General features: G+C 40.6%; 1 protein-coding gene across 11 annotated transcripts in view; it reads right to left on the bottom strand.

Annotated features, from left to right (window-relative positions):
- Positions 1 to 25,240, bottom strand: part of SYNE2 (spectrin repeat containing nuclear envelope protein 2) — a 343,315-nt gene that overhangs the window by 236,324 nt on the left and 81,751 nt on the right. For all 11 annotated transcript variants that reach the window (XM_027065882.2, XM_027065880.2, XM_027065884.2 and 8 more), the window contains exons 3-10: positions 18,306 to 18,367; positions 17,041 to 17,136; positions 16,872 to 16,949; positions 16,691 to 16,783; positions 11,790 to 11,971; positions 7,379 to 7,575; positions 2,731 to 2,831; positions 12 to 113 (exon numbers count right to left, since the gene is read on the bottom strand). In XM_027065882.2, the coding sequence (XP_026921683.2) occupies positions 12 to 113; positions 2,731 to 2,831; positions 7,379 to 7,575; positions 11,790 to 11,971; positions 16,691 to 16,783; positions 16,872 to 16,949; positions 17,041 to 17,136; positions 18,306 to 18,367 (911 nt within the window). The remainder of the gene's footprint in view (positions 1 to 11; positions 114 to 2,730; positions 2,832 to 7,378; positions 7,576 to 11,789; positions 11,972 to 16,690; positions 16,784 to 16,871; positions 16,950 to 17,040; positions 17,137 to 18,305; positions 18,368 to 25,240) is intronic.

The raw sequence follows: 25,240 nt of genomic DNA, 5'->3' as shown, positions 1-25,240 counted from the left end.
GTCATACTTACATCATACTTTTTAGAGCAGGTCTCATTTTCTGAATCCTTTAGCACTTTCTGTAGTTTTTTCTCTTGTAGAGTCAACCAGACCACAGCATCTTTCACCTTTCCCTATAATTCACACACACATTTAACACTCTATCCTAAATAGACTTGGAGATTTTTCTTTTTAACAATAAAATTAGCAACTTCAAATGTCAGTGAAATAATGCAAGCATTACACACCAATGACTCCTTGTGCCGAAGAGGAAGTCTGCTTTTTCACCTAACACCTTGAATTTTAAAATGGATTGAAACTAGCACCTGAACATAATGTGCTAAAGAAACAGGGCATGCCAGCCCCTGATTTTTTTTTTTTTTTTGGCTTAGCCACTCCCATTATTCCGCAATTCTGAAGAACATTATTCTAAACTACTTACCCATAGTAAGCATTTCAGAATACTGCTTTCCGATACATCTAAATAGGGTTAATAAAGAGATGCTGACACCCAAATACACGGGCATCAAAAATATCCTAGGGTGGCTCAGTCGATTTGAGCATCAGATGTCGGCTCAGGGCATGATCTCACAGTTCATGGGTTCGAGCCCCATGTCAGGCTCTGTGCCGACAGTTCAGAGCCTGCAGGGTGCTTCGGATTCTGTGTCTCCCTCTTTCTCTCTCCCTCTCCCCCTCCCCGACTCACGCTTTGTCTCGCTCTCTCTCTCTCAAATATAAACATTAAAAAAAAAATTTTTAATATCTTAAGCATTTTAAAGACCCTAAAAATAACTACTAAAGGTTTTGTTTCTATCATAAGGATGTGAGCAACAATTCTTTTTTCCTAGATTCTTGCTTGCTTACATTCGAAAGTTAATTTCACTGCCAGAGAATAAAGCAAAAGACATTACATCTTATTTTCATTTCCTTTAAACTTCATTTACTTTTTCTCTATTAAGTAGGAGTGTTTTCTATATATTTTTGCATCTGATTTCATGGACAGTTTAATTTTTCATTTTATTTTTTAATAAGAAAATTACTTAGAAAAGAGTAGCTCCTCAGCAGGTCAGGAATAAGTGAACTGAACTGTAGGCCTCAGTCTCAGCTTGAGTCTCTGTTCCAGAGTCAGCAACAATCTAGCACAGCGCCTCAAACATAACGGTTGGAAAAACCTAGGCCCAAGTTTGTCACATACAATGTGATAATATGACCGCTTGTAAACATGTCTGAGGAAGCAGTCTAAATAAATATTAAAATAATATTCGGGGGCACCTGGGTGGCTCAGTCGGTTAAGCATCTGACTTCGCTCGGGTCGTGATCTCACGGTTCGTGAGTTAGAGCCCTGCATCGGGCTCTACGCTGACAGCTCAGAGCCGGGAACCTAGTTCTGATTCTGTGTCTCCTTCTCTCTCTGCCCCTCACCTGCTCACACTCTGTTTCTGTCTCTCTCTCTCTCTCTCAAAAATAAACATTTAAAAAATTAAAAATAATAATATTCAAAAAGTTTACTAAATTCACAGCACTCATTTATCTTCAAAGCAGCAGAGAATAATTGTTTATTTTCATTTCTGCTCAGTGATTTTTATGAAATTTCCACCCACAATATTTCGTGTACCTGACTGAAAGTCAAAGGAAAAAACTGAATAATCAAATGGCAAACTGATAGTGATTCAAGAGTACCTCAACAAACAAAGATCAAGAGTAGAACACACTGCTTCCATTTTTATAAATTATATGATCCCAGGGGTGCCTGGGTGGCTCAGTCAGTTAAGCATCTGACTCTGGATCTTGGCTCAGGCCTTGATCTCACAGTTCATGAGTTCGAGTCCCATGTTGGGTTCTGTGCTAACGGCACGGAGCCTGTTTGGGATTCTCTCTCTCCCCCTCTCTCTCTGCCCCTCCCACAATCTCTTGCTCTCTCTCAAAATAAATAAACATAAACAAACAAATAAATAAATAATATGATCCCAGGTATATGTAGCTAAAATTAGATTGTGGTGATAGTTGCACAAGTAAGTAAATATGCCAAAAACCACTGAATTGTAAACTTTTAAGTTTTTGTAATGTTTACTTATTTTTGAGAGAGACAGAGAGATACAGACAGAGCACGAGAAGGGGAGAGGCAGAGAGAAGGAGACACAGAATCTGAAGCAGGCTCCAGTCTCGACGCGGGGCTCGAACTCATGAGCTGTGAGATCATGACCTGGGCGGAAGTCAGATGCTTACCTGACTGAGCCACCCAGGCAACCCTGAATTGCAAACTTTAAATGGTTTATTTTATGATATGTGGATTAAATCTTGAAAAAGCTGTGAAAATCAAAATAGACAAAAATGAGGTAGCTCTAGAACTTTTCAAGTTCCAGTGCTAAACGTAATTTGTCCTATACGGCGTCTAGGTAAAAGTTATTTTTGGTACGTCAGCAAAGTTTAAGAAATTACCACTTTTAACTTAAAAATGAAAAACAACAAAAAACAAAAAACCAGGTGAAACAAATCTACAGTGAAAGAAACTGGAACACTGGTTGCCTGGGGTGTGGAGTACAGACAGGAAAGAGGAACACTGGAACATTCTGGGTAGGAGAAACGTGTTACATCATGATTGTTATATGGGTTGCCTGCGTGTATGCATTTGTCAAAATTCATACAACTGCACATTTCAGCTCTAGGTGCAAATTATACCTCAATTTTTAGAATGAAGCCATTGGTAGCAAGCAACAAAAATGAGCTTGAGACACACTTATGAGGACATACCTGAGCTTCAGCTCCAGTCCCAGATGCATCCTTCGAATACCGTAGAAATTGTGCCACATAAGTCATGATTGACTTTTCGTCAGGATTAACAACGTCCACATCTGCAAGATGTGCCACAGGATCAATTAGCTATAGATGGGATTTCCTACAATTACTACCCAAGAACAGGCCATGCCATGAGATAGCCTTGGAATAAACCAAAGCAGCTAACCAGCCGTGCAAATCTCTGTGGTCAGTCGCCCTTGCTCCAAGGCTGTGCATTGGCTAAGAGCTTAGATCCAGAGTCAGAGCTGAGTTGAACCCTGGCAGTAGTAAATGCACAGCCTCAATTTCCACTACGCCTGTTGTAGGCAGAAGAGCGTAAGTAGAGCGGGAGAGTGGAACAGAGAAAATACAGCTTTGCAGAGACACGGTATGGAAACTCCTCCAGGAGTGTAGAATGTAGGAATGTACAGCAACTAGAACCCATTCCTGTCACACCAGTCTCAGGAAGTGCGCAGGAGAGCATTTCCAAAAGCATAGGTTCTATGGAAGACTTATTCAAGACATCCACAAGATTTTATTTGTTCATTTGTGGAACAAATATAATTACTCAGAGCCTTCTGTGGGCCAGTCTTTGTACTGCATTAACAAAGTCCGTGGTGAAAAAACATTGGAAAATGCTGAATTTAAACAAAGTAAAAATATTATAAATTCCATAAGCGCAGACCTTCTCCAGACATAAAACAAATTAGATCACAAAATCCAAAGGGAGCACAATATGTTACAGACAAAATGAACACATAATTTTGGGCTATCTTTTGATATGTTGCCAAAACAACTACGAAGATATTGAAAAGGAAATCATTTGTGTTTATTTATTTTTAATTTTTTTAATGTTTGTTTATTTTTGAGAGAGAGAGAGTGAGCAAGAGTGGGGGAGGGCAGAGAAAGAGGAAGACACAGAATCCAAAGCAGGCTCCAGGCTCTGAGCTGTCAGCACAGAGCCCAACACAGGGCTCGAACCCACAAAACGTGAGATCATGACTTGAGCTGAAGTTGGACGCTTAGCCGACTGAGCCACCCAGGTGCTCCTTTTGTGATTATTAATTCAGTTAAAATAAACTCATCAAATATTTATAGAGAGTCAAGAAATGCAGGTCACAAGCAAGATATGTAAGGCTCATTCTTGCCCTTATTCATTCAACAAGTGGATGCAAGACACTTGAGTAAATGCTAGATGCCTGAGGACATTATCTGCCCCTCAAGGAGCTTACTGTTAGGAGAAAAACAAACAACAAAGAAATATAATACACTATGCATGCTTCAGCAAATGTGTTTACTAGACCCAATGACTATTCTAAGTAGGCTGACAGAGAACATGAATCTAATCTGTATCCAAATTAAAAGATTCAACACAGTAGACATATAAAAGGTATCTCTAAAAAGTTAGGGGTGGAGTTTCAATAAAGGAAGGATCCCTAAGAGCAGAGTTATTCTTTTACTGAAAAAAAGTGTAAGTAAAAAAAAGTAAAAGTACATCAAGAGATACATAAAATAATTATACTGGCTTAACTAGATGTTTCTTTTCAAAAACTTTATTGCATGAAAAAAATTAAAAATAAATAAAAGCTTTATTGTATATGAAGTCATGCACAGTGATTAAATGTTTTAATAAAATTGTCAAAAGATAATTCTCTTATTCAAATATGACAACAGCATTTAGTTTGCAGAAATAATGACGTATTTCACATTTTTGAGCTATTGTTTAAGCTATTTAAAGTGAATTATGGGCAACCATTTATACAGTGGAAATTTGGCTTTTTTATACTGTCACATTATTTGCTGAATTACTTTTACATACTAAAAGAGAAAAAATATTTTACACTGATATTTAGAGAATCACAACATGAAAGGAGTATTAAAAAAACAAATAGTAATCAGACAAGGGGATAAAACAAAACATGAGGAAACACAAAGAAAAGAAAAAAGATAATGAAAAGCCAAAAAGGAAAGAGAAAAGACAAAGAATGGGAGAAAAGGAAGAAAGAAAGAAAAGGGAGGCGAGAACAAATAAGGAAGGGAGAGTTAACAAGAATTATCAACAAGCAACATAAACCAGAGCAATGACAAACCTAATACACAAAAACATGAAACCATTAGGCTAACTCTTAACTTAGAAATGCCACCTAATTCAACTGAGGTCCAAGAAGGCTAAGACCCCACATAGCTAGTGCCCAGATCTTAGCTTCTAATCCCATTCTCCAGTAAAAGAAACCGGTACTCCCTGGGGAGACGGTTGATCCCACTGGGGTAGGAAACATCCAAGATGAGCCTGGAGCATCTTGCAGCGCCAGGAAATAGGGATGTGCTCAAAAGCAAACAAGGAAACGCCACATGGAGGGCAGTATGTCAAAGGGGCAAAGGAGCTAGCTAAAAGAGCTCCTAATGGCTGAATCTTTGAGTTAAAAAAATGTTTTTAATTTGAGCAGTTAAATACACAAAACAGTATTAGGTTACAACCCAAAGTAGAAAATGAAATGTCCATAAGCCCATACTGATATAAATGGTTGGAGGGGCGCCTGGGGGGCTCAGTCGGTTAAGTGTCCACCTTCGGCTCAGGTCGTGATCTCACGGCTGGTGGGTTCGAGCCCCACATCAGGTTCTGTGCTGACGGCTCAGAGCCTGGAGCCTGCTTCAGATTCTGTGTCTCCCTCTCTCTCGTTCTCTCTGCCCCTCCCCCTCCTAAGTGTCGGCTACGCATAACGACTTCCCAAAGAGTACAACACAGGAAGAGGGAAACAAAAAAAAAAATCGCTTCACGGGGAAGCAACCTGGCAAACACTACCTCAGCCAGGTGATTTTTTTTTTAATTAAAAAAAATTAAATTATATACATGAACAATCAAATAAAACATATTAAAACAAATGTAATAAACACTCAAAACTCACCACTTCCCAACTATTTTACCACATTTTACTATTACCGGTGCTCTTGAGGTTACTTACCTCTGTTGCACCTGTAAGATAGAAAACTACATTAAAAAAAAAAAGAAAGAAAAAGAAAACTACATAATGGTGTGTTAGGGTTGCACATCTTTTCCCTATTCCGTGTTCAGTGACTTCACACCGGAATCGGCCGTGGTGGCAATGTTCAAACCACACACAACCACAAAAATCAGCAAATGAGGGCTTGATTTCTTGTATATTGATTACAAAGAAAGGGATGGAGAAAATGTTAATAACACACGTTAAGCTTAAAAGTATGTCCTGTCTAGGGGCACCTGGGTGGCTCAGTCGGTTAAGCATCGGACTCTTGATCTGGGCTCAGGTCATGATCTCACCGTTCGTGAGATATAGCCCCAAGTCGGGCTCTGCATTGACAGTGTGGAACTTGCTTCGGATTCTCTCCCTCTCTCCCTTTCTCTCTGCCTCTACCCCGTTTGCGTGCTCTCTCTCCCTCTCTCACAATAAGTAAACTCTGAAAGACAAAAAAAAAAAAAAAAAAGCATGTCCTATCTAGAGCTGTGAAACTGCACAAAAAAATGAGGAAATATTCTTCCAATATTAGGTTCAGCAAAAAAAAGTCATTCATATGTTGAAGAACAAGTCAAGTTCCAACAAACATCTTTATTGTCGTACTTACTCACGAACGTAAAGACAATTATTTGCCAACATTCATGTCAGGACTCCACGTGTCCAGCGACCGCAACCATAAGTTGGCTGCAGGTGGATGCAAGCGTTTGGTGAAAATCAACAAAAACATCTGGGGCTATATGGAATTCATAATAAATGTATCACATACTTTCTTATCATTTGTAAACTGTGTGCTACGTGTGCCTTATATTAGTAATATTTGTGATAGACGTGTGTACGTATCCACACACGCTCAGGCACACACACGCATTGCTCTGGAGACCCAGTCACACATTACCTACACACCCCTGGTTGTACAGCTGAGACTAGAATGTATACTTAATTTGTCAGTGCATTGAAATCTTCGCGAATCCTACACACCCCTTTTATGAGCTTACTGGGATTTTTAATAAGCGTTGGTACATTAAGAAACAATACAACCCACAGCAAAGTGCTTTTCCAAAGAATTAAATCATCTTAATCTTAATTTTGTGAAGTTAACATAATCATCTCTTTGAACAAAACCCGTATTTAGGATTTTGCTGTGGTCGTTAACCATACCACACAATGTGTCGAGCATAATCACGGCAAAGCCTAGCCAGCCACAGAGGGCGAAACAAACAAACAAACAAACAAGAGTTTCTGTCCTCAAAGAAGTTCAGCTTTACCTAGGGGGAAAGAGTGGAGAGGAGAAATACGTTAACCCAAAGAACGGTCTTACCAGGGAGCTTTTAGAACAGAATAACAGAATCAAGGGAACACAATGTAGAACACAATGAAAGAAAACTAAGACAAAGACTCAAATTATTTCCAATAATAGCATTGCTTGCTTTCAGCTGTCTTGTCATCCTGGCAATTACTGAAGTTAATGAATTGGTAGGAATTCTTAGTGTCATGAAATTTAATAAAGAGTTTAAGTTATTAAACCCTCCGGAGCGATAATACCGTTATGTTTATTTATGTAGAGGTCCTGTTTACATTTCCCAGCCAACTTCACACTGGACAGCATTTTAAAAAGAAAGAAGCTTCTTTACCTTCTGGTTCTAGCAACTTGGGGATTTTAAATTCCCGTTCGGCAATTCCAAAGGCCTCTTTCAGATTGTCTTTGTTGGATCTATGCTTCACTGTCTTCATGTCAATTAGGTCTGGTCGCAAGGCATGAATGACAGCCAAAAAAGCCATCCCATTTCTCCAGCTTGACTTAAAATCTGTCACACTGACAGACTCACACCTATCACAAAAGGACAAAAACATGATAAATACTATTTAAAAGAATACATCAAAGCACATCCACCATATTCAACAGTAATGAAAACAGATTTCAGTGAATCAAATACATCACATATTCTAGGAAAACATTTTATTTTAATCTTGTGGGCATATTAAAGTGAAATGCCAGCTTTGATGAGGCTCATGGTACCGCAGAACATTGGTGCTCAAAGTGTGGCCCTTGGACCAGCAGCATCAGCGTCACCTGGGCTGCAAGTGCTAGAAATACAAATTCTCAGTCGGATGCAACCCCAAACCTACTGCATTAAACTCCGCAGGCAGATCTGAAATCTGTGTCTCCAAAAGCCCTCCAAGTGACAACAGCCATGCAAGTTTAATGCTCTTCATTCAGGACTCTGTTGGCTCGGCACTGGCTTTAGATTTCTACGTGTAATTAAGTTCCTTTCACTAGCGGAAACAATTTCTTTCTCGTTAGAACAAATTATATGACACATTGTGCCACTTTAATGGTCAGTAGCTTATCACTCCTCTGCTTAAAACTAGTCATTACAGATGAATGGATGAACAGAATGTGATGTATTGATATAGTGGAATATTATTTGGCCCTAAAAAAGAAGGACGTTCTGACCCATCTTACAACATGGAAGAACCTTGACGGTATTATGCAGAGTATAAGAAACCGGTCACCAAAGAGCAAATCCTGTATGATTCCACTCATGTAAGGCACTTTGAGTAGTGAAATTCATAGATAAAGAAAAGTAGACCACTGGCTACGGGAGGGAAGGCTGGGAGAGAGTTTTAGTTTCATAAGATGAGAAAAGTTCTGGAGATGGATGGTAGTGATGGTTACATCACAGTATGAATGTACTTAATGCCACCAAACTGGACATTTAAAAATGTTAAAATGGTAAATTTTATGTTCTATATGTTTTACTACAATAAAAAATTTTTTTTTCAAAAACAAAAACCCTGTCGGGGCCCTTGGGTGGCTCAGTCGGTTAAGTAGCCAACTCTTGATTTCAGCTCGGGTTGTGATCTCACCATCATGACATTCAGCCCTGAGTTGGGCATGCTTAAAATTCTCTCTCTCTCTCCCCCTCCTTCTCTGCTCCTCTCCCACCTATGCTCTCGCTCTCTCACTCTCTCTCTCTCTCTGTCTCTCTCTCTCACAAACAAAACCCTGCCATAGCTTATCAGAATAACATCTCTCAGTCTGGCCCACGAGGCCTAACATAGTTTGTCCCCTGCCTACAACTTCCACCCTTGTATCTCCCTCTCTTACAATGTTGTAGCCACTCTGGCTTCGTTCCTTTCTCAACACCGTGCTCTTTTTTAAGTTTTATTTTACAGAGAGAGTGCAAGTGGGGGTGAGGGACAGAGGGAGAGGGGAAGAGAGAAAGACAGAGAGAAAGACAGAGAGAGAGAGAGAGTGAGAGAGAGTATAAAGCAGGCTCAATGCCCAGCACAGAGCCCAACACGGGACTCACGAGACTCGATCCCACAACCTTGGGGTCATGACCTGAGCCAAAAACAAGAGTGGGATGCTCAACCGACTGCGCCACCCAGGCACCCCCACGCTCCTTTTAATCCCTCTGCACGGATGCTCTTTCTCCCAGATCTTCATACACCTGAAGCCTTCTCCTTCAGTCCTCACTGAAAGATCTCTTTCTCAGAAAGGTGCTCCATGGTCGCCTCAGATAAAAGCCACCCTCCCACCTTTGACATTCTCACTCATCGTAAGTCCTTCCTGACTTTACTGCCAACTGTAGTTATGACATTGATCCATGTGGGATCATGGGCCAAGCCCCTGGAAAGCAAGGGCCTTGTCCTCCTTGTCTCCTACAGTAGACTCATCCCCAAATGGTATCTGGCATATAAATGTGCTTAATATATATATTTCAAATCATTCCATCAATCACAACTCTGCATTTGACAAGGGATCAGTGAAGATGTTTTTTTTTTTAATTTTTTTTTTTTAACGTTTTATTTATTTTTGAGACAGGGAGAGACAGAGCATGAACAGGGGAGGGTCAGAGAGAGGGAAACACAGAATCTGAAACAGGCTCCAGGCTCTGAGCTGTCAGCACAGAGCCTGACGCGGGGTCGAACTCACGGAACGCGTGATCGTGACCTGAGCCGAAGTCGGAGGCTTAACCGACTGAGCCACCCAGGCGCCCCCAGTGAAGATGTTTTAAGAGCACAGTTGCCTATGTGGGAAATAATCCAGGACAACTGTATTTTCCTTTAATATGTCATAAAAAATATGAGGAAATTCAATGGACCCATTTAAGGTATCAATCAAATGATAAAAACCACTCGAGATATAGTCAACTTCTGATGACCTGGGCTTTCCTGAACCTCTTAGGAAAAAACGCCTAAACTATGACTGTGATAAAACTACATGGTATTCGGTGATTTTTGTCTTGCTTAACAAATCTTTATGTGGTCCACACTTTGTTCAGAAACTGTTCTAAATACTTAAAAAATAATTTTTATAATATACCTAATAACGCTATGAAGTGTTAGTATTGTCCACAGTTTTATGATTGAGGAAACTCCAACGCAAAGAGATTCAGTAGCTGAAGTCACCAGTTAGAAACTGCTGGGAGCCACGACTCGAGCGCAGGCTCCGGGCTTCAGAACACTAAGCACAACTGGCTAAAGGGATGGCTGGGGCCAAGGGCAGGGCAGAGCGGGGATCAGAACTGGCTAAGTGCTGACTGGCAGGCGCTGCCCTCAATAAAGCCCCAGGCTGTGAGATGGGCTCTGCACTGATGAGTGGACGCCAATCCCACAGAGAACAAGCTGCTGCCAGGTGTTAGAGAGGGCGGGTTAGGGCTCCAGAGTGACTGGCAGGACCTCAGCTCATTTAGAAGTTGCAAACCGGGTCCCCGCTTCATCTCCTTCAGAAACGAGAGAATACGACACATTTCTTACAACATAGTCTCCCCATAGTCTGGATCTCGGATGAGTTCCAGGGACACATAGAATATCGAAGTAAGCCCCCTAAAAATGCCACCAATGAGGGCCCAAACTAGAATAAACTCCTGATGCGTTACTTCAGAAGGATTCACTACATCTTGACAAGTTTAGCACAGCTCATAGTTGGAAAGTAGGGAAAGACATGGAGAAAAGGTAAACTGTGGCAAAACATTTGGACTTCCAAGTGGTTTGAAATTTATTTACAGATAAATGAAACAAGTCTGAATATGATTTGATAATGCTCTTCACACATTATTATTTTTGATTAAAAAATGTGGAATTATTATTATTATTTATTTTGGATTCCTTTGGATTAAAAAATATAGAAAACGGAAGTAAAACCATCTCTAGAAGATTCAAGAAAAAGTCCATTTGCTGTATGTAAAACCTTGTAAGATCTGTATGTCTTTTTGTCCTTCACGAAATACAGAGGATGCATGACAACTAAAGAAAGGCCGGAGGCAGAAGTTAACATCCTAGCCTGCTACTGGGAAGAAGTTACTCAGAAGCCCACCATTTGTGAGGTCTTAGCGACACAGTTATGCCTCTATTTATGCAGACCATGCTACGATGGGAGAAGAAAGGCCATTTGAACTCTACAGCTCATCTCACGGGGAGTTCTGCATCCTAACTCCTTATTTTTCCTAAATCCCATCCCAGCAAGTGTTTAAAATGAAAAAGTAAATGTCTGCCAAGAGCAAACCTTTTTCTTTATAAAACAGAATTTCTGGACACTAACTTCCTATCATCATCCCCACTTAAAAAAAAAAAAACAAAAAAACTCCTATTTTCTGGCTTCTGTTCCTTGACTGAGCTACAAATTTCTAAACAATGGGGACTGTGGTGTTTTAATGTAGTCCTATACAGTTCCAAAGGATAATTTTATGTGTTGATTCCTTATTCCTTCATTTGTTCATTTATTCATTCAATACGCACTTATGGGGCGCCTACCAGGAACTTACATTGTGCTAGCTTCTGGGGATACACAGTCAAGAAAAATGTAGTCCTGACTTTTAAAAAGCTCCTAGTGTGGCTGAGTTCACGAACCTCTACATTTGGAAGATTCACTCCAAAAGAAAGGAGGATAGTAAACATTTTCCTTTTAGGAGAGGGAAGTGTTCCAGTGTATGTTATATACCCAGTCAGCCTTATTTTCAGACCTGGAGTCAGTAAGGTTGTGTTAGTGGGTAAAGTCACCCTGTGTGTCTCCCGTGGTCAGAGCAAACTACTTACGGGGCACATTGCTCCTGAGCCCACAAGAGAAGAGCCTTCTTTGCAGACATCTGCCATCTTTCTTGGGCTTTGGAGCATTTCTTGGCTGGAGGACTTGAGGTAGGAGATGAGTCAGCCACACTCACACTGTCCAAGGAAGGTTGATTGTAATTGCAAGAAAGAGTCCGGGCAAGCTCTTCGATCTAAGGAACACATAATAATAGTCGACACATACAAATCATAAGTTAAAAGCATTGAGGCTAAACCTTCAGCCAAAACAAGACCTGAAAAGAATCAGGTAGCAGTGAGAGCCTACTCATGGTGGAAAAAGCACTGGACAAATCCTTGAATAACAGCATTTGGAATCTCGGGCTACGCTTAGGCTTTCTTTCAGTGGACTTGGGTTGCTCCTGCCCTTGTTCAGGCATTTCGTTCCACCGAGGGCAAGCCTCTATTCATCCCCCCAACATGCTTACAGAGCACTTCTCGGGTGCTCAACACCTGTCACTCTCAACTGAATTGACCTAAGCTGAGATCCTACTCTAGAGTGCCTTCCAAGAGACTGGGCCAGTTAGAACACATCCTTGATTACAAACCAATAGGAAACAAAAACACATACAGAACAAAATAGTCAAATATATGAGTCCCAAAAAAGAAAAAAAAATTGCCATCAAATATGTAAAAAATCACCTCGTTAGTCATTTAAGAAAGCAAAATGTATACAGCAAGAGGGACAGTTCCTTCATTTATAACACAGGCAAAAAATTTTAAAAGATAACATCTAGTGATGTTATCATCTAGTGAGAATGTGAGAAACTGGATTTTTCCATGTTGCTGGTAAACACAAAAATTCGTTCCGATTTTTTGGAGGCAGTAAGATAACACCTACGGAAAACTTTCAAAGACAAACCTACAAACATAGTAACATGTATTATTGAGAGAAGTGCACTTTTCTTAATAATTAATAGATTCTCCAGACAACCAGTAACAGTAGATGTGACCAACACAATTAATAAACCTGATCTGACTGGCATACTCCATTGTACCTCAAATGGCAGAATCAACATTCTTTTCAAAACCATATAAAATATTTATGAAAATTGAGCCATAAAACAAGTTTCAGCAGTTTTGAAGAACCGAAACCATTCAGATGGTATTCTCTGACCACACTGAAATTAAGCTAGAAATCAATAACAAAGATACAACAAACAAAATCCCCAACTATTTGGATATTCAGCGATAGAATGTTAGAGAACCCATAGGTCAAATAAGAAATCATAGTGAACATGAAATATTTTGGACAGAGCAATAATAAAAATACTGGATTCATAGATTAAACAATGCAAATTTTACCAATGCCAACTTTTTCCAACTTATACATTCAACGCAATCCTCATTAAAATTCCAACAGATTGTATGTAAATGAACAGGTTATTTATAAAACTCATATGAATATCAAATCAACATGCCGTGTACCTTAAACTTACACAATGGCAAATGCCAATTACATCTCAATTTAAAAAATTATATGAAAATGCAAATAGCAAGGAATAACCAAGATGATCCCAAAGAACAAGTTGGACACTATCAGATATCAAGACTTTTCTATATAGCTATAGAAACAGACATACTATAGCATTGGTCAGCAGGGATAAACAATGGAACAGAACTGACAATCTAACAATGGAGTCACACATATATGGTTACTTAGTTTTTGAAGTTACTGACACTACAGGACAGTAGGAAAATGATGGTCTTTTCAATACATGATGTTGGGTCAACTGGACAGCCACATGCAAAGAAAATTATCTTGACTGCTTTAACCTAACATGCTCAAAAAAAAATTCATTCTCGAAAGATTGTATCTCTAAATGTAAAAATGCGAAACAATTAAGCTTTCAGAACTGTGCTGTCCAATACGATAGTCACTAGCCACATGTGGCTATTATTTAAGTTAAATAAATAAAATTTAAAATGTAGTTCCTCAGTCATACTAGCCACATTTCAAGTGTTCAATAGCCACAAGAGACCAGTGGCTACTGTTCTGTACAGTGGAGCTACAGATCATTACCATCATTGCAGAAACTCCCATTGGACAGAACTACTCAAGAAAAGAGTGTAAGAGAATATCTCCAAGATGTTAGCAAAGGAAAAGATTTCTTTACAGGACATAGAACGTACTAGCCACCAAAAAAGGAAGTTGATAAAGTTGAACTACATTAAAATCATGAATGTCTATTCATTGAAAGATTGAGAAGGCAAGCCACAGAATCAGAGAAGATATCTGCAATTCATATACACTCAACAAAGGACTTGTATTGCATCCAGATATAGATATAGATAGATATAGATATAGATACACACACACACATACATATAGCATTTATTTTTGAGAGACAGAGCGGGAGCATGTGAAGGGCAGAGAGAGAGAGAGAGAGAGAGAGAGAGAGAGAGAATCTGAAGCAGGCTCCAAGCTCTGAGCTGTCAGCACAGAGCCAGATGCAGAGTTCAAACCCACGAATTACGAGATCGTGACCCGGGACAAAGTCAGACACAACCGACCGAGCCACCCAGGCGCCCCCAGAATATATTGTAAAATTTCTATAAATCGTTACACGCGATAGCACAGCTAAAATAAAAAAATTTTAACGTCAAGTATTTGCAGGGATTGGAGAAAGGATCTCCAAACTCTGTAACAGGGTAAATCAGGGCAACCATTTTGAAAAACTAACTGGCACTACCTACCAAAGCTGAAGATCACACGCCTTATGACCGAGCAAATCCACTCCTAGATATATATACGAGAGAAATGAGGGCTTGTACCACCAAAGGCAAATATACAAGAATGGGGCTAGCGGCTTTATTCGTAACAGCTGAAAACTGGCAACAAGAGAAATGCCCATCAATAGTAGAATAGTAAGTAAGCTCTGGCATAGTCACGCAATGATACAGTCACACACGACAAGGAAAAAGAAAGAAATCCAGTCAATGATATTATAACCTATAACCGTGACGTAACAGGACAGATGGATGGTAGTTACACTTGTGGTGAACACAGCAAAATGCATAAACTTGTCAAACCACAAAGTTCTACACCTGAAACTAAAATAACTAATTGTGCGTCAACTATACTCAACAACAACAACAAAAGACCTACCAATGCGATGCACGCTTCAACAAGTTGAAACTCATAGATGATGTTAAGTGAAAGAAATCTAACACAAAAGAGTATACAGCATATGTAAGTCACTTCAGTTATACTCTCTTCATATGGAGGTAAAGATGCTAAGCTAAACAGCGATAGAGATCAAAGTGGTGGTTTCTTCAGGGAAGGGGGGTAAGGACTGGGAGAAATACATGGCAACTCTGGGATTCAGGCAATGTTTTCTATTTATATCTTGGGGGATGGTTACGTGGATGTATTTAATTTACAAGAATACATCCAGCTTTACACGTAAGATCTCTACCTTTCTCTCTACGTATGTTATACTTCAACAAAAGTTTATTTACATCAGTAAAGCGAGGCCAAAAAAAGCAAAACTTAAGGCCCAACAATTTTACTTCTAAGAATTTGGCCCATGGAACCATTGAAGATTGTATGCAAAAGTTTTACCCTGAGCGTAGTCTTTTTGGAATTGCTTATAATCATAAAACTATGAGCATTCTGCCTGTCCATTAATAAGATATAGCACTTTACAAGAGAACACCATGCCTCCATTAAAACACACATATAAATTCAGAAAGATGTTCATTAGAACAAGTTGAAAAGTTTGGATAGAAGGACCATTCTGTTTAGGACATACAAACATAAACAAATACATATGTTCATTCCTACTGCATGTATCATGGAGACTGCACAGCAAATTATTTAGTGGTTATCACAGAGTGGTAGAATTATAGGTGATTCTATTTGCCTTTTATTACCTGTATTAAAATTTTTAATTATACTTCAAATATCCTGGAAAGTATGCAGGAAAAAAATATAACAAATACCTACGAATTGTCAAATTTTAACATTTTACTACATTTGGTTCATATTTTTTTAAAAAAATAAAACACTGATACAGTTTAAGCCTTCTGTCTTCCCCTCTGTGATTCCATTTCCTTCCTCTCCCAGAGGCAAAAAACACAATTCTAAACTTGGTTTTCATCATCCTCACGCATTTTATTTTACTACAACTTCAAACGTAGGTATCCAGAAATCATACACAGTTCTTATCTTACATGTTTTAAATCTTATACAAAGTACTTATGTTATTTTCTGGTTTTCATAAAATAACATTTGTTTCCCACATTATTTAAATTATTTTCAAAGTAATTATGGAGAGATACAACATGCAACTTTTTAGGTAACTGCAGAAAACCTGCACGAATTCGGAATCCCGGGTCTGGAAGAATATATTTATCAATCGTAAGTATCAGAAGGTCAGGACCAACAGTGTCTTTGTTGTTGTTTTCTTGGTGTCCTGGCACAAAAGCTAGAACGTAATAGGTGTTTAAATTATTTGTGGAGTGAAATTCATCAAGGAGTCAGTCTGGGGACAGGACGAAATGCTGTGGGATTACTAGATTGAACAAGGGTCCTCGAAACTAGGAGATTCTACAAAGTTTAGTGGGTTGGTTCTCACAAATTGACTCCGGAAGCTTCCTCTCTTCTGCCAAAGTAAGTAAACAATAATACACAAAATTTGATCAAGGCAGGTTCTAGTGACAGTGGTGCTGACACTGCAGATCATTCAAGATACCATAATTCCGCATTCAATTTGCAACTGCAAAATAACATCAGTGGCAAAGGTCCACCCGTCAAGGGTTAGAGTGTCCTTTTTCTGGAAGAAACTCAGGACTGAATCTTCTTGCATAACACTTATTTCATTCTGCAGTAATCAGAACAGAAATAACTTCCACACCACCACACTACTTACATGAAAGTGCAGTATAATTGTCCAAATTAGGCCAAGAATGATGGACGGGTTTCCGTCTATAATATCAGTGACATGAATATTTATTAGCTTGATCTGGAAAAGAAGAAACACGGGTTAAAAGGAGAAAATATTTCACTGCATTAATTTCTCCTGTGAATCTTCCGATGAAATTCATACTCACTGATCGGTTTTTTAGGAATGTCAGGGCATGTTCTATATTGATTCTACACTGAAAGGTATTAGATCCTTTGTCTCGAGGCTATGAAATTCAAGCAAAATATATCACTTAGAAATATGAAAAAAAAAATTTTAATCAATAAAAGGCTTTTAATGTCACTTAAAAAGCTCACCAACTGTTGTCCTGAGAGTACTTCTAGCAGGTCCAGGAGGACATGCCCCTTTTTAATGTCCGCAAATAGGTCTGACACAACCGAGGGAGGAGTGTGCTACAAAAGGTCACAAGAAAAACATTCATTCAAACTTTGGTCCAAAAACACAATACCTTTAGGATTCTCATCAATAAATGCGCTTTGTGTTTTCACAAAAGCTCAAATTCGGTAGTGATTTTTAAGTAACAGAATGAGAGAGAACACACAAAGTTCTATGTCAAAGCACGGTAAGAAAAGTAGTGAATTTAATTTATCTCATGGCAAATTTCCAGTAGCATCACACTCTGGTACCTTCGCTGAGAGCTGAAAACCTGTGCATAGAGGCGGCATTAAAGACATTCAAAAACGCCAATAGTGACCCATTTGGGGAGTAGATTACATTTATGGAGTAATCTGTTTATGAACTTACCCTTTTCAGAACTGCATCGTGCAGGGATGGGGAGCCTGTGAGAAGAGGCTTATTCATTTTATATCTAGGTTATTCTGGGCACTTGGCATTACCGAGAGGCAGGATGGCACAGTGATTAACAAGGCCTTGGGGCACCTGGGTGGCTCAGTCAGTTAAGCATCCGACTCTTGATCTCAGCTCAGGTCATGATCTCACAGTTCATGAGTTCGAGCCCCTCACTGGGCTCTGCGCTAACAGCACACAGCCTGCTTGGGCTTCTGTCTCCCTCTGTCTCTGCCCCCCCCCCCAAAATAAATAAATAAACTTTTTTTAAAAAGAAGAAAAAAAGGCCTCTGGGTCCACACTGCTGGGTTTGTATCCCAGCACTATCACTTATAAGTGGTGTGACAGTGCAACATTAGGCAAGTCACAGAACTTCTTTTTCCTTAGTTTCCTTGTTCTTTAAACAGGAATAATAGTCTCATGAGGGTGTTGTAAAGTCATGTAAATGTGATGCAAATTCATTATATTTACCGAGCTTAGGACACTGTTTAACACATAACCCTCCATACATAGGTACGAATCATTATTACTATTATTATTACATTTGATAAAAGAGACGTTGCTGCTTTCCCTTATCTCCCATATCCTTAGCAAAAGTGTCTCCTTTTTGTGTTGGGAAAGAATGACAAATAATCTAAACAAGATCACGGTGACTTCAGCACATTCTTTCAACCTTTTTGACACCTCCCCAGTACCATTTGGGGGACCCAAAGGGAGGGAGTAGGAGAAGTAATTTAAATATATTTATAGCTTTATTTGTTCTTTTTTTCCTCACCTTTGCCAACTGTGAGTTTATCCAGCAGGTGAAGGTTTTCTTCTGAGTGTCTTCCTGCTCAGCTATTGAAAAGAGACAACGGCAGTTATAAAATGAGAAGCCTCAGAAACCCTTTTAAACTTATCAAAACCTCAAAGGTCCATCCCTCTGGGGATGTGTGTGTATTTCCACAGTTTTACCAGCTTTCTAGGACTTGGTCTAGCTTTCGGATGTTTGCTCAAGAAGTGGTTTGGAAATAGCATGTTGATTTTATATATATATATATTTTTTTTTTTATTTTAATCACCGCAGGTTAGCTGACAAGAGACAATGATTTTTAATACTTTTTACTGACAAAAGAATTAAGTCCTCACATGGCCTTGATGGTGTTGTACAAGGAATTGTGAGGAGAGAGACCTCCCAACCCAAAGGCACTCTCAGTCTAAGCCAAAGCCATACGTATTTAAAGACAAACCCCATTCAAGAAAAAAAGAAAAAAGAAAAAGAAGGAGGTGCCTGGGTGGCCCAGTCTCTTGATTTCGGCTCCGGTCATGATCTCATGGTTGTGGGATCCAGCCCTGCGTCAGGCTCTGTGCTGACAGTGGAGACTGCTTAGGATTTTCTCTCTCTCTCTCTCTCTCTCTCTCTCTCTCTCAAAATAAATAAACTTTTTTTTAAATAAATAAATAAACGGGGGCACCTGGGTGGCTCAGTCAGTTGAGTGTCCAACTTCGACTCAGGTCACGATCTCACAGCTCGTGAGTTTGAGCCCCGCATAGGGCTCTGTGCTGACAGCTCAGAGCCTGGAGCCTGCTTCGGACTCTGTGTCTCCCTCTCTCTCTGCCCCTAACCCACTCACATTCTGTCTCTGTCTCTCTCAAAAATAAACAAACATTAAAAACAAAAAAAGAATCCTTTAAAAATAAATAAATAAATAAGTAAGTAAGTAAGTAAGTAAGTAAGTAAGGGCGCCTGGGTGCCTCAGTTGGTTAAGCGTCTAACTCTGGGTTTCAGCTCAGGACATGATCTCACTGTCCATGAGTTCGAGCCTGCATCAGGCTCTGCACTGACAGTGTGAAGCCTGCTTGGGACTCTCTCTCTCTCTATCTCTCTCTCTCAAACTAAACAAAAATAAACGTAGCAAACAAACAAACAAATAAATAAAGGTTCATAAAGTCGTGAGCAGTTTAGTCTTGACACTGAGAGTATTTATCATGGGGGATATATAGCCACTGAATTAACTGTAAATGAGCTGCAGTTAGAGTCAGAGACACCTGGGCTCAAGTCCTGCCTGTTACTAAGCGGCTGTGTGACACCAGTAATTTCCTTTGGGAATAAGGTAACAAGCACTCACCTCCAGAGACTGTTAAGGATTCACTTGAGAAGTGCCCACTTTTATTAGCAGGACAGGAGTCAAGGGCAAGATCTGAAACACTCAGGGTACGTCTTCCTCTCCTCGCAGGGGCAGGGGCGGGCCCTACACCAACTCCAAGCTCCCCACTAGCCTTCTACCCCCTCAGCTCCTGCGGACATGTCAACTCCGCACTCAAGGGTTAGCCCTGCACACCAGGACTGAGTTTCCATTTCCCCAGATGTCCTCGCCCGGCTGGACAGGGACAAGTGTCAGCCCAGGCACTCACTCCTCCCTGGGCCCAATGTTCACAGCCCTGACACCACCATCTACCTCGAGGTCACCAGCTCTCATCCCAGGATGCCTCTTTCCCTGCTATGTCCATCAGCGCGCGCACACACACACACACACACACACACACGCTTGCACACATACATACTGCACACACTCTCCAGGCTGTCAGGTTCCCTTCCATTCTCTCACTCTGATGTCCTTAAGACTCTGCACACGCCCCAGTTTTTCTCATCACCCACCTCTTCTTAACGCGGGAGGCCCTTCCACTGGTGATGAACCTGTAGAACACCGTCAGCAAAGTCGCCAGTGTCCAAACCCTCTCTGACAGGTGTCTTCTCTCTGCTCTTGCTAAAATCTGACCCCCTCAAGTGCTGGCTCTGCTCTCTCTTATACCCCTTGCACCACCGGGTCCTTGCTCCTCACTTCCAGATCATTCTCCACTCTCTCTGTCCCCAAAGTGCTCCAGTCTTGACTCTCATGTCATCAGACCATCTCCACTGCCACAGTCATCTACTGACCTCTGTCATTCCTTGCCATTCCTCATTTAATTCCTTCCCCGCTGTCCTCTCTCCAACACAATTTCTCTTTCTTGGCAATTTCAGCATACAACTGAGGAAGCTCCTGGCCTCTCCATTTCTTCCGTTCTTCTTCTGCAACAAACTTGTCTTCTGCTCTGCTTCAACCACTCGCTGTCACGGTCATACCCCAGACCTCATCATTACTAATAACTGCAACTCCTGGAGGTCTCAATTTCAGGCACCTCATTTCTGAACAACAGCCCTTATCTTTTCAGTTCATTCTAGCGCCACTGATTCCGCCAGCTTTTCACTGTCCCTCGCTCCCACTGATATCCTACCTTTCATCCTTTTCCATTTTCAATTCCATGATCGCTTCTTACAAACACCTCCTTGTGCCTTCTTGTGTGTTCCTGGCTCTTTATCACTACACTCCGCTCGCTCATACCAACACTCATCCTAACTGAATGTGGCTGGAAGAAGATCTGTCCCTGTGCTGACTGGTCTCACCGTGACGCCCAAGTAGGGCGTCTCTTCCTCGAACTTCCAACACCTCCTCTCCCATCCTCACTCTTCAGCTGAGGCCCTGCTCCCAGAGCACATCCATTCCCTGTCCAATCCACCTATCAAAATGTCCCTGCCTCCAGCCTGTTAGCACGCCATGCCCTGGCCTTTTCAGACCTAAAGCTGATCCCTTCACTCGTTCCCCAGATCCCATCCCTTTATGCCTGCTCGAGGACATTGCCTCCTTTCTCTCCTGTATCATCCCCTTCTCGCCCTCTCCCTTAGACCATTCCCATTAGTGTAGATCCAGGCCGTTAATTCACCACAAAAACAAAACCAAACCTCTCTGACCCCAGTTCCCACAAACTACTGCTTTACTTATCTGCCGCCCTTTATGACAAAACTCCTCAGACAGGAGGAGTTCTCCAGGTCGCCTGTGTTCTCCAGGTCCCCTCCTCCTCATTCTCTCTTAACCGAACCCACACCAATCAGACCACGGCCATTCCTCCAAAACTGCTCCCTCATCAAGGGCACCATGAATTCAGGTCATCAATAACCACCTTCCAGTAGAACCAACGGTCGATTCTCAGCCTTCACCGTTCTGGACCCTACACTCTTGGTTTTCCTCCTCCATCACAAGTCGGCTTCTCTCTTTCTCTCACACTTCATATCCAATGCCTCGGAGAATCCTCTTTGGTCTCCCTTCAGAATGTATTCAGGATATTACCGTTCTCACCACCTCTACCTGGAAGCCTGCACTAAATCCCTAGCAGGTCTCCCTCCTTCCAGCCTTGCCCTCTAAGTACCATTCTCAACGCAGCAGCCAGAGTGGTGCTACTAAAATGTTAACTCACACTCCTTTGCTCACAATCCTTAAGGGTTTCTCACTTCACTCCTGAAGATGGATGCAAGGCTTGGAGCGCCTGGGTGGCTCAGTCAGTCCAGCATCCAACTCTTGATTTAGGCTCAGGTCATGGTCTCACAGTTCATGAGTTCAAGCCCCACTGGCAGCATGGAGCCTATTTGGGATTCTCTCCCTCTCCCTCTCTCTCTCTGACCCTCCCCTGCTCGCTCTCTCTCTCTCTCTCTCAAAATAAATAAATAAACTTAAAAAAAAAAGACGGGGTGCCTGGGCAGCTCAGTCGGTAAAACATCTGACTTCGGCTCAGGTCATGATCTCACACTCTGTGAGTTCCAGCCCCGCATCGGGCTGTGTGCTGACCGCTCAGAGCCTGGATCCTACTTCAGATTCTATATCTCCCTCTCTCTCTGCCCCTCCTTTACTCACGCTCTGTCTCTCTTACTCTCAAAAATAAATAAACATTAAAAAAAAAAATTTTTTTTTTTTGAAGATGGCTGCAAGGCTGACCCCCACCCCCTCTGCTCATCCCTTTTCTTAAAAAAAAAAAATATTTTTTAAGTTTATTTCTTTTTGACAGAGACAGAGTGTGAGCCTGTGACACAGAATCCGAAGCGGGCTTCAGGCTCCAAGCTGTCAGCATAGAGCCCGATGCGTGGCTTGAACTCACAAACTGTGAGATCATGACCTGGGTCGAAGTCGGACACTCAACCGACTGAGCCACCCAGGCGCCCCTCTTGCTCATTCCACTCCAGACTCTCTCGGCCTCCCCGTTTTTCTCGAACTCCCTAGAAACGATCCTACATTAGGGCTTCACCCTAACCGTCCTTTCTTCCAGGAGTGCTCTTACTACACATATCCCCGGCAAGCCTACTTCCCATCCTATTTGAGGCTGTAACACCTCCAGTCCTGCTTCCCTTTGTTTGCTCTGTTTTTTCTAGCACTTACCACCTTTAAACATCCTACCTAAGTTACATATGTAGTGTGTTTCTTGTTTAACCTCTTGCTCTTCTCCCACCAGAAGCAAAGCACCACATAGACAAAGATGTTTTGTCTGTGACCTATTCCAGGTGCCTAGAGGAACCTGGCCCAGAAGGACTCTAAAGAAAACATTTGCTAAAAGAATAATAATATAACAATAACAATAACTTAATTAGTGACATTAAACCGATTAAAATTAATTAATAATAAAACTAAATCATAATTACATTTAAATGAATAAAAAATAAGTTTTCTAATCATTTTACTGTTATATTTGATTTACTATATTGACAAGGTCAAATGTACCGTTATGCGTTTATATTCCTTCTCTAAAAAATTACCTGATCTATCTTCTAATACACTGTTTTTCTTTGACTCCTTCCACTCTGCTTAATTAATCTCTAGCCACCACAGTTATATCACACTGAAACTGTTGACATGACATCTAATTAGAATTCCTAAAAATATTTTAATCTAGGGGCCCCTGGGTGGCTCAGTCGGTTAAGCATCTGACTTTGGCTTAGGTCATGATCTCTTGGTTCGTGAGTTCAAGCCCCATGACGGGCTCTGTGCCCCTCTTGCAGCTCAGAGCCTGGAGCCTGCTTCAGATTCTGTGTCTCCCTCTCTCTCTGTCCCTCCTGGCTCACACTCTCTCTCTCTCTCTCTCAAAAATAAATAAACATTAAAAAAATTTTTAATAAAGGAATTAAGAAAAATTTTTAATCTGATGAGAGTTCAGGTTGAGGAACCGAAGAGAATCTGAGTAAATGTATCTTCAGGCGTTTATAAGCACGGCTGATTAGAGATTAAAGATGCACTTAGCCTGGCTGGATTTTTTTCTTATCTTTTTTAATCCATTTCATTTTTCTGTATTACCAACTTAAATTAGGTATAGCCCAGTGATTTACAAAGTACAGGGTGCTTAGTAATTGTTAGCTGAAATGAACTGAGTCCTGGCAAGCCAAGTGGATAGTTTAGGCTTTTGAGAGTTATTTGTTTCATATAAATTTCACTTAGCAAAAGGATTACAAAGAACCATAATTTTGTCCTATAATTCAAAATGTTATGCAATCTTCTAGAGTCTTTGATACGTTTTCATTGCTTTTTCTCCTAGTATAAGTAGATGATACAACAATATTTTTAAACATAGATATTAAACACTTAAACATGTATTAAAGAGTATCAGTAGATGCTAGGACTATATTTTTAAACATATAAAAAATTTCTAAACATATGTTTGAACATTAAACATTCAAACAAAAATTGTATTGGAGGCTAATTTTGCTCAACAGAAAAAAACTAGAGAACAGCTTTTTATGATTCCAGGATCAAGTTACCTGCACACAATGCACATTAATCAAGGTCACGGATAAAAGCAGGGAGGGACCTATCCATTATTAAAACAATAAAGCAGAAACCCAATTCAAAACCAAAACAAACAAAAAACCAAAGGTGACTCTCTTCCCATCCTTAAGGGACCAAGAGAGATCTTTCTTTCTAGGTGATAAAGTGTGAAAAAGAAACTAATCAGGCACGCTGGTAGGTGCAGGAGATAAGCGTCCGCACTTCCTTCAGGAGAGTTACATGGCGGAGAAGGACGAGGACATTTCTGGAAGGCAGATAAAATAATCTTGGAAGGGGTAAACCTCTGGCACAAAACTGAGTGCAGAAAGAACTTGATATTCCCGAAGAGTTTTAGTATTCCACATCCACCTGGAAACCTCAGTCATTCCCAACTCCTTCCAGGTAATAGAAGAGGGTCATTTCATTTGCGTGTGATATTGGGCAAAAAGGGTCTTGGTACTAAGCGAACTGAGGAATGAATTTTCCTAGGCTGAGAAAAGAGGCGGTGACACCACGGCTCTAACTGTATCATTCAAATTGGGAGCACTTCATCTAATCCGAGGTTGGACTGACACATATCCCGAAAGGGACATAAACTGAAAATAATCAAAATGTTTCCAATGAAAACCCTAAGTTATTCCTGTCCTAATTTGATAAAATCTAATAGAAACCTGGGGGGAAACAATAAGAGAAGCAGTCAGAACAAATCCCCACCGGTCCTCTCCAGTTAGCAAAGGAAACAGAGCACAAATGAGATCTTCAGAAAAGGATTTAGAAAAGAAACTTCATGGCTTTTAACTAACTCATTGTCCAAATTTACAGAACACCTCGTCATCCCAGAAATCAGAACCCTTCAAATGCAACAAGGACCTTTTGCTTAACAGCAAACAAAGATGTCCCGAGGACAATTAAACACCTTTGTAATGGCTGAATTAAATGGTTTAGTACGTGCCATTTTATTTATCCCTTGACACACTTTTCTCACATTTTCTTACTGCCTTATCCCTGAAAAGCGGTATTAATTCAGCAGGAACCAGAGCCAAATAACTCACCCTATGGCAGGATAACTAGTCATTTGTTCTTTTCAAAGGCTGACCCATTGGGGAAA

This window comes from Acinonyx jubatus, chromosome B3 (genome assembly GCF_027475565.1).
Source record: "Acinonyx jubatus isolate Ajub_Pintada_27869175 chromosome B3, VMU_Ajub_asm_v1.0, whole genome shotgun sequence".
NCBI lineage: Eukaryota > Metazoa > Chordata > Mammalia > Carnivora > Felidae > Acinonyx > Acinonyx jubatus.
This window is presented reverse-complemented; position numbering and strand designations above follow the sequence as displayed.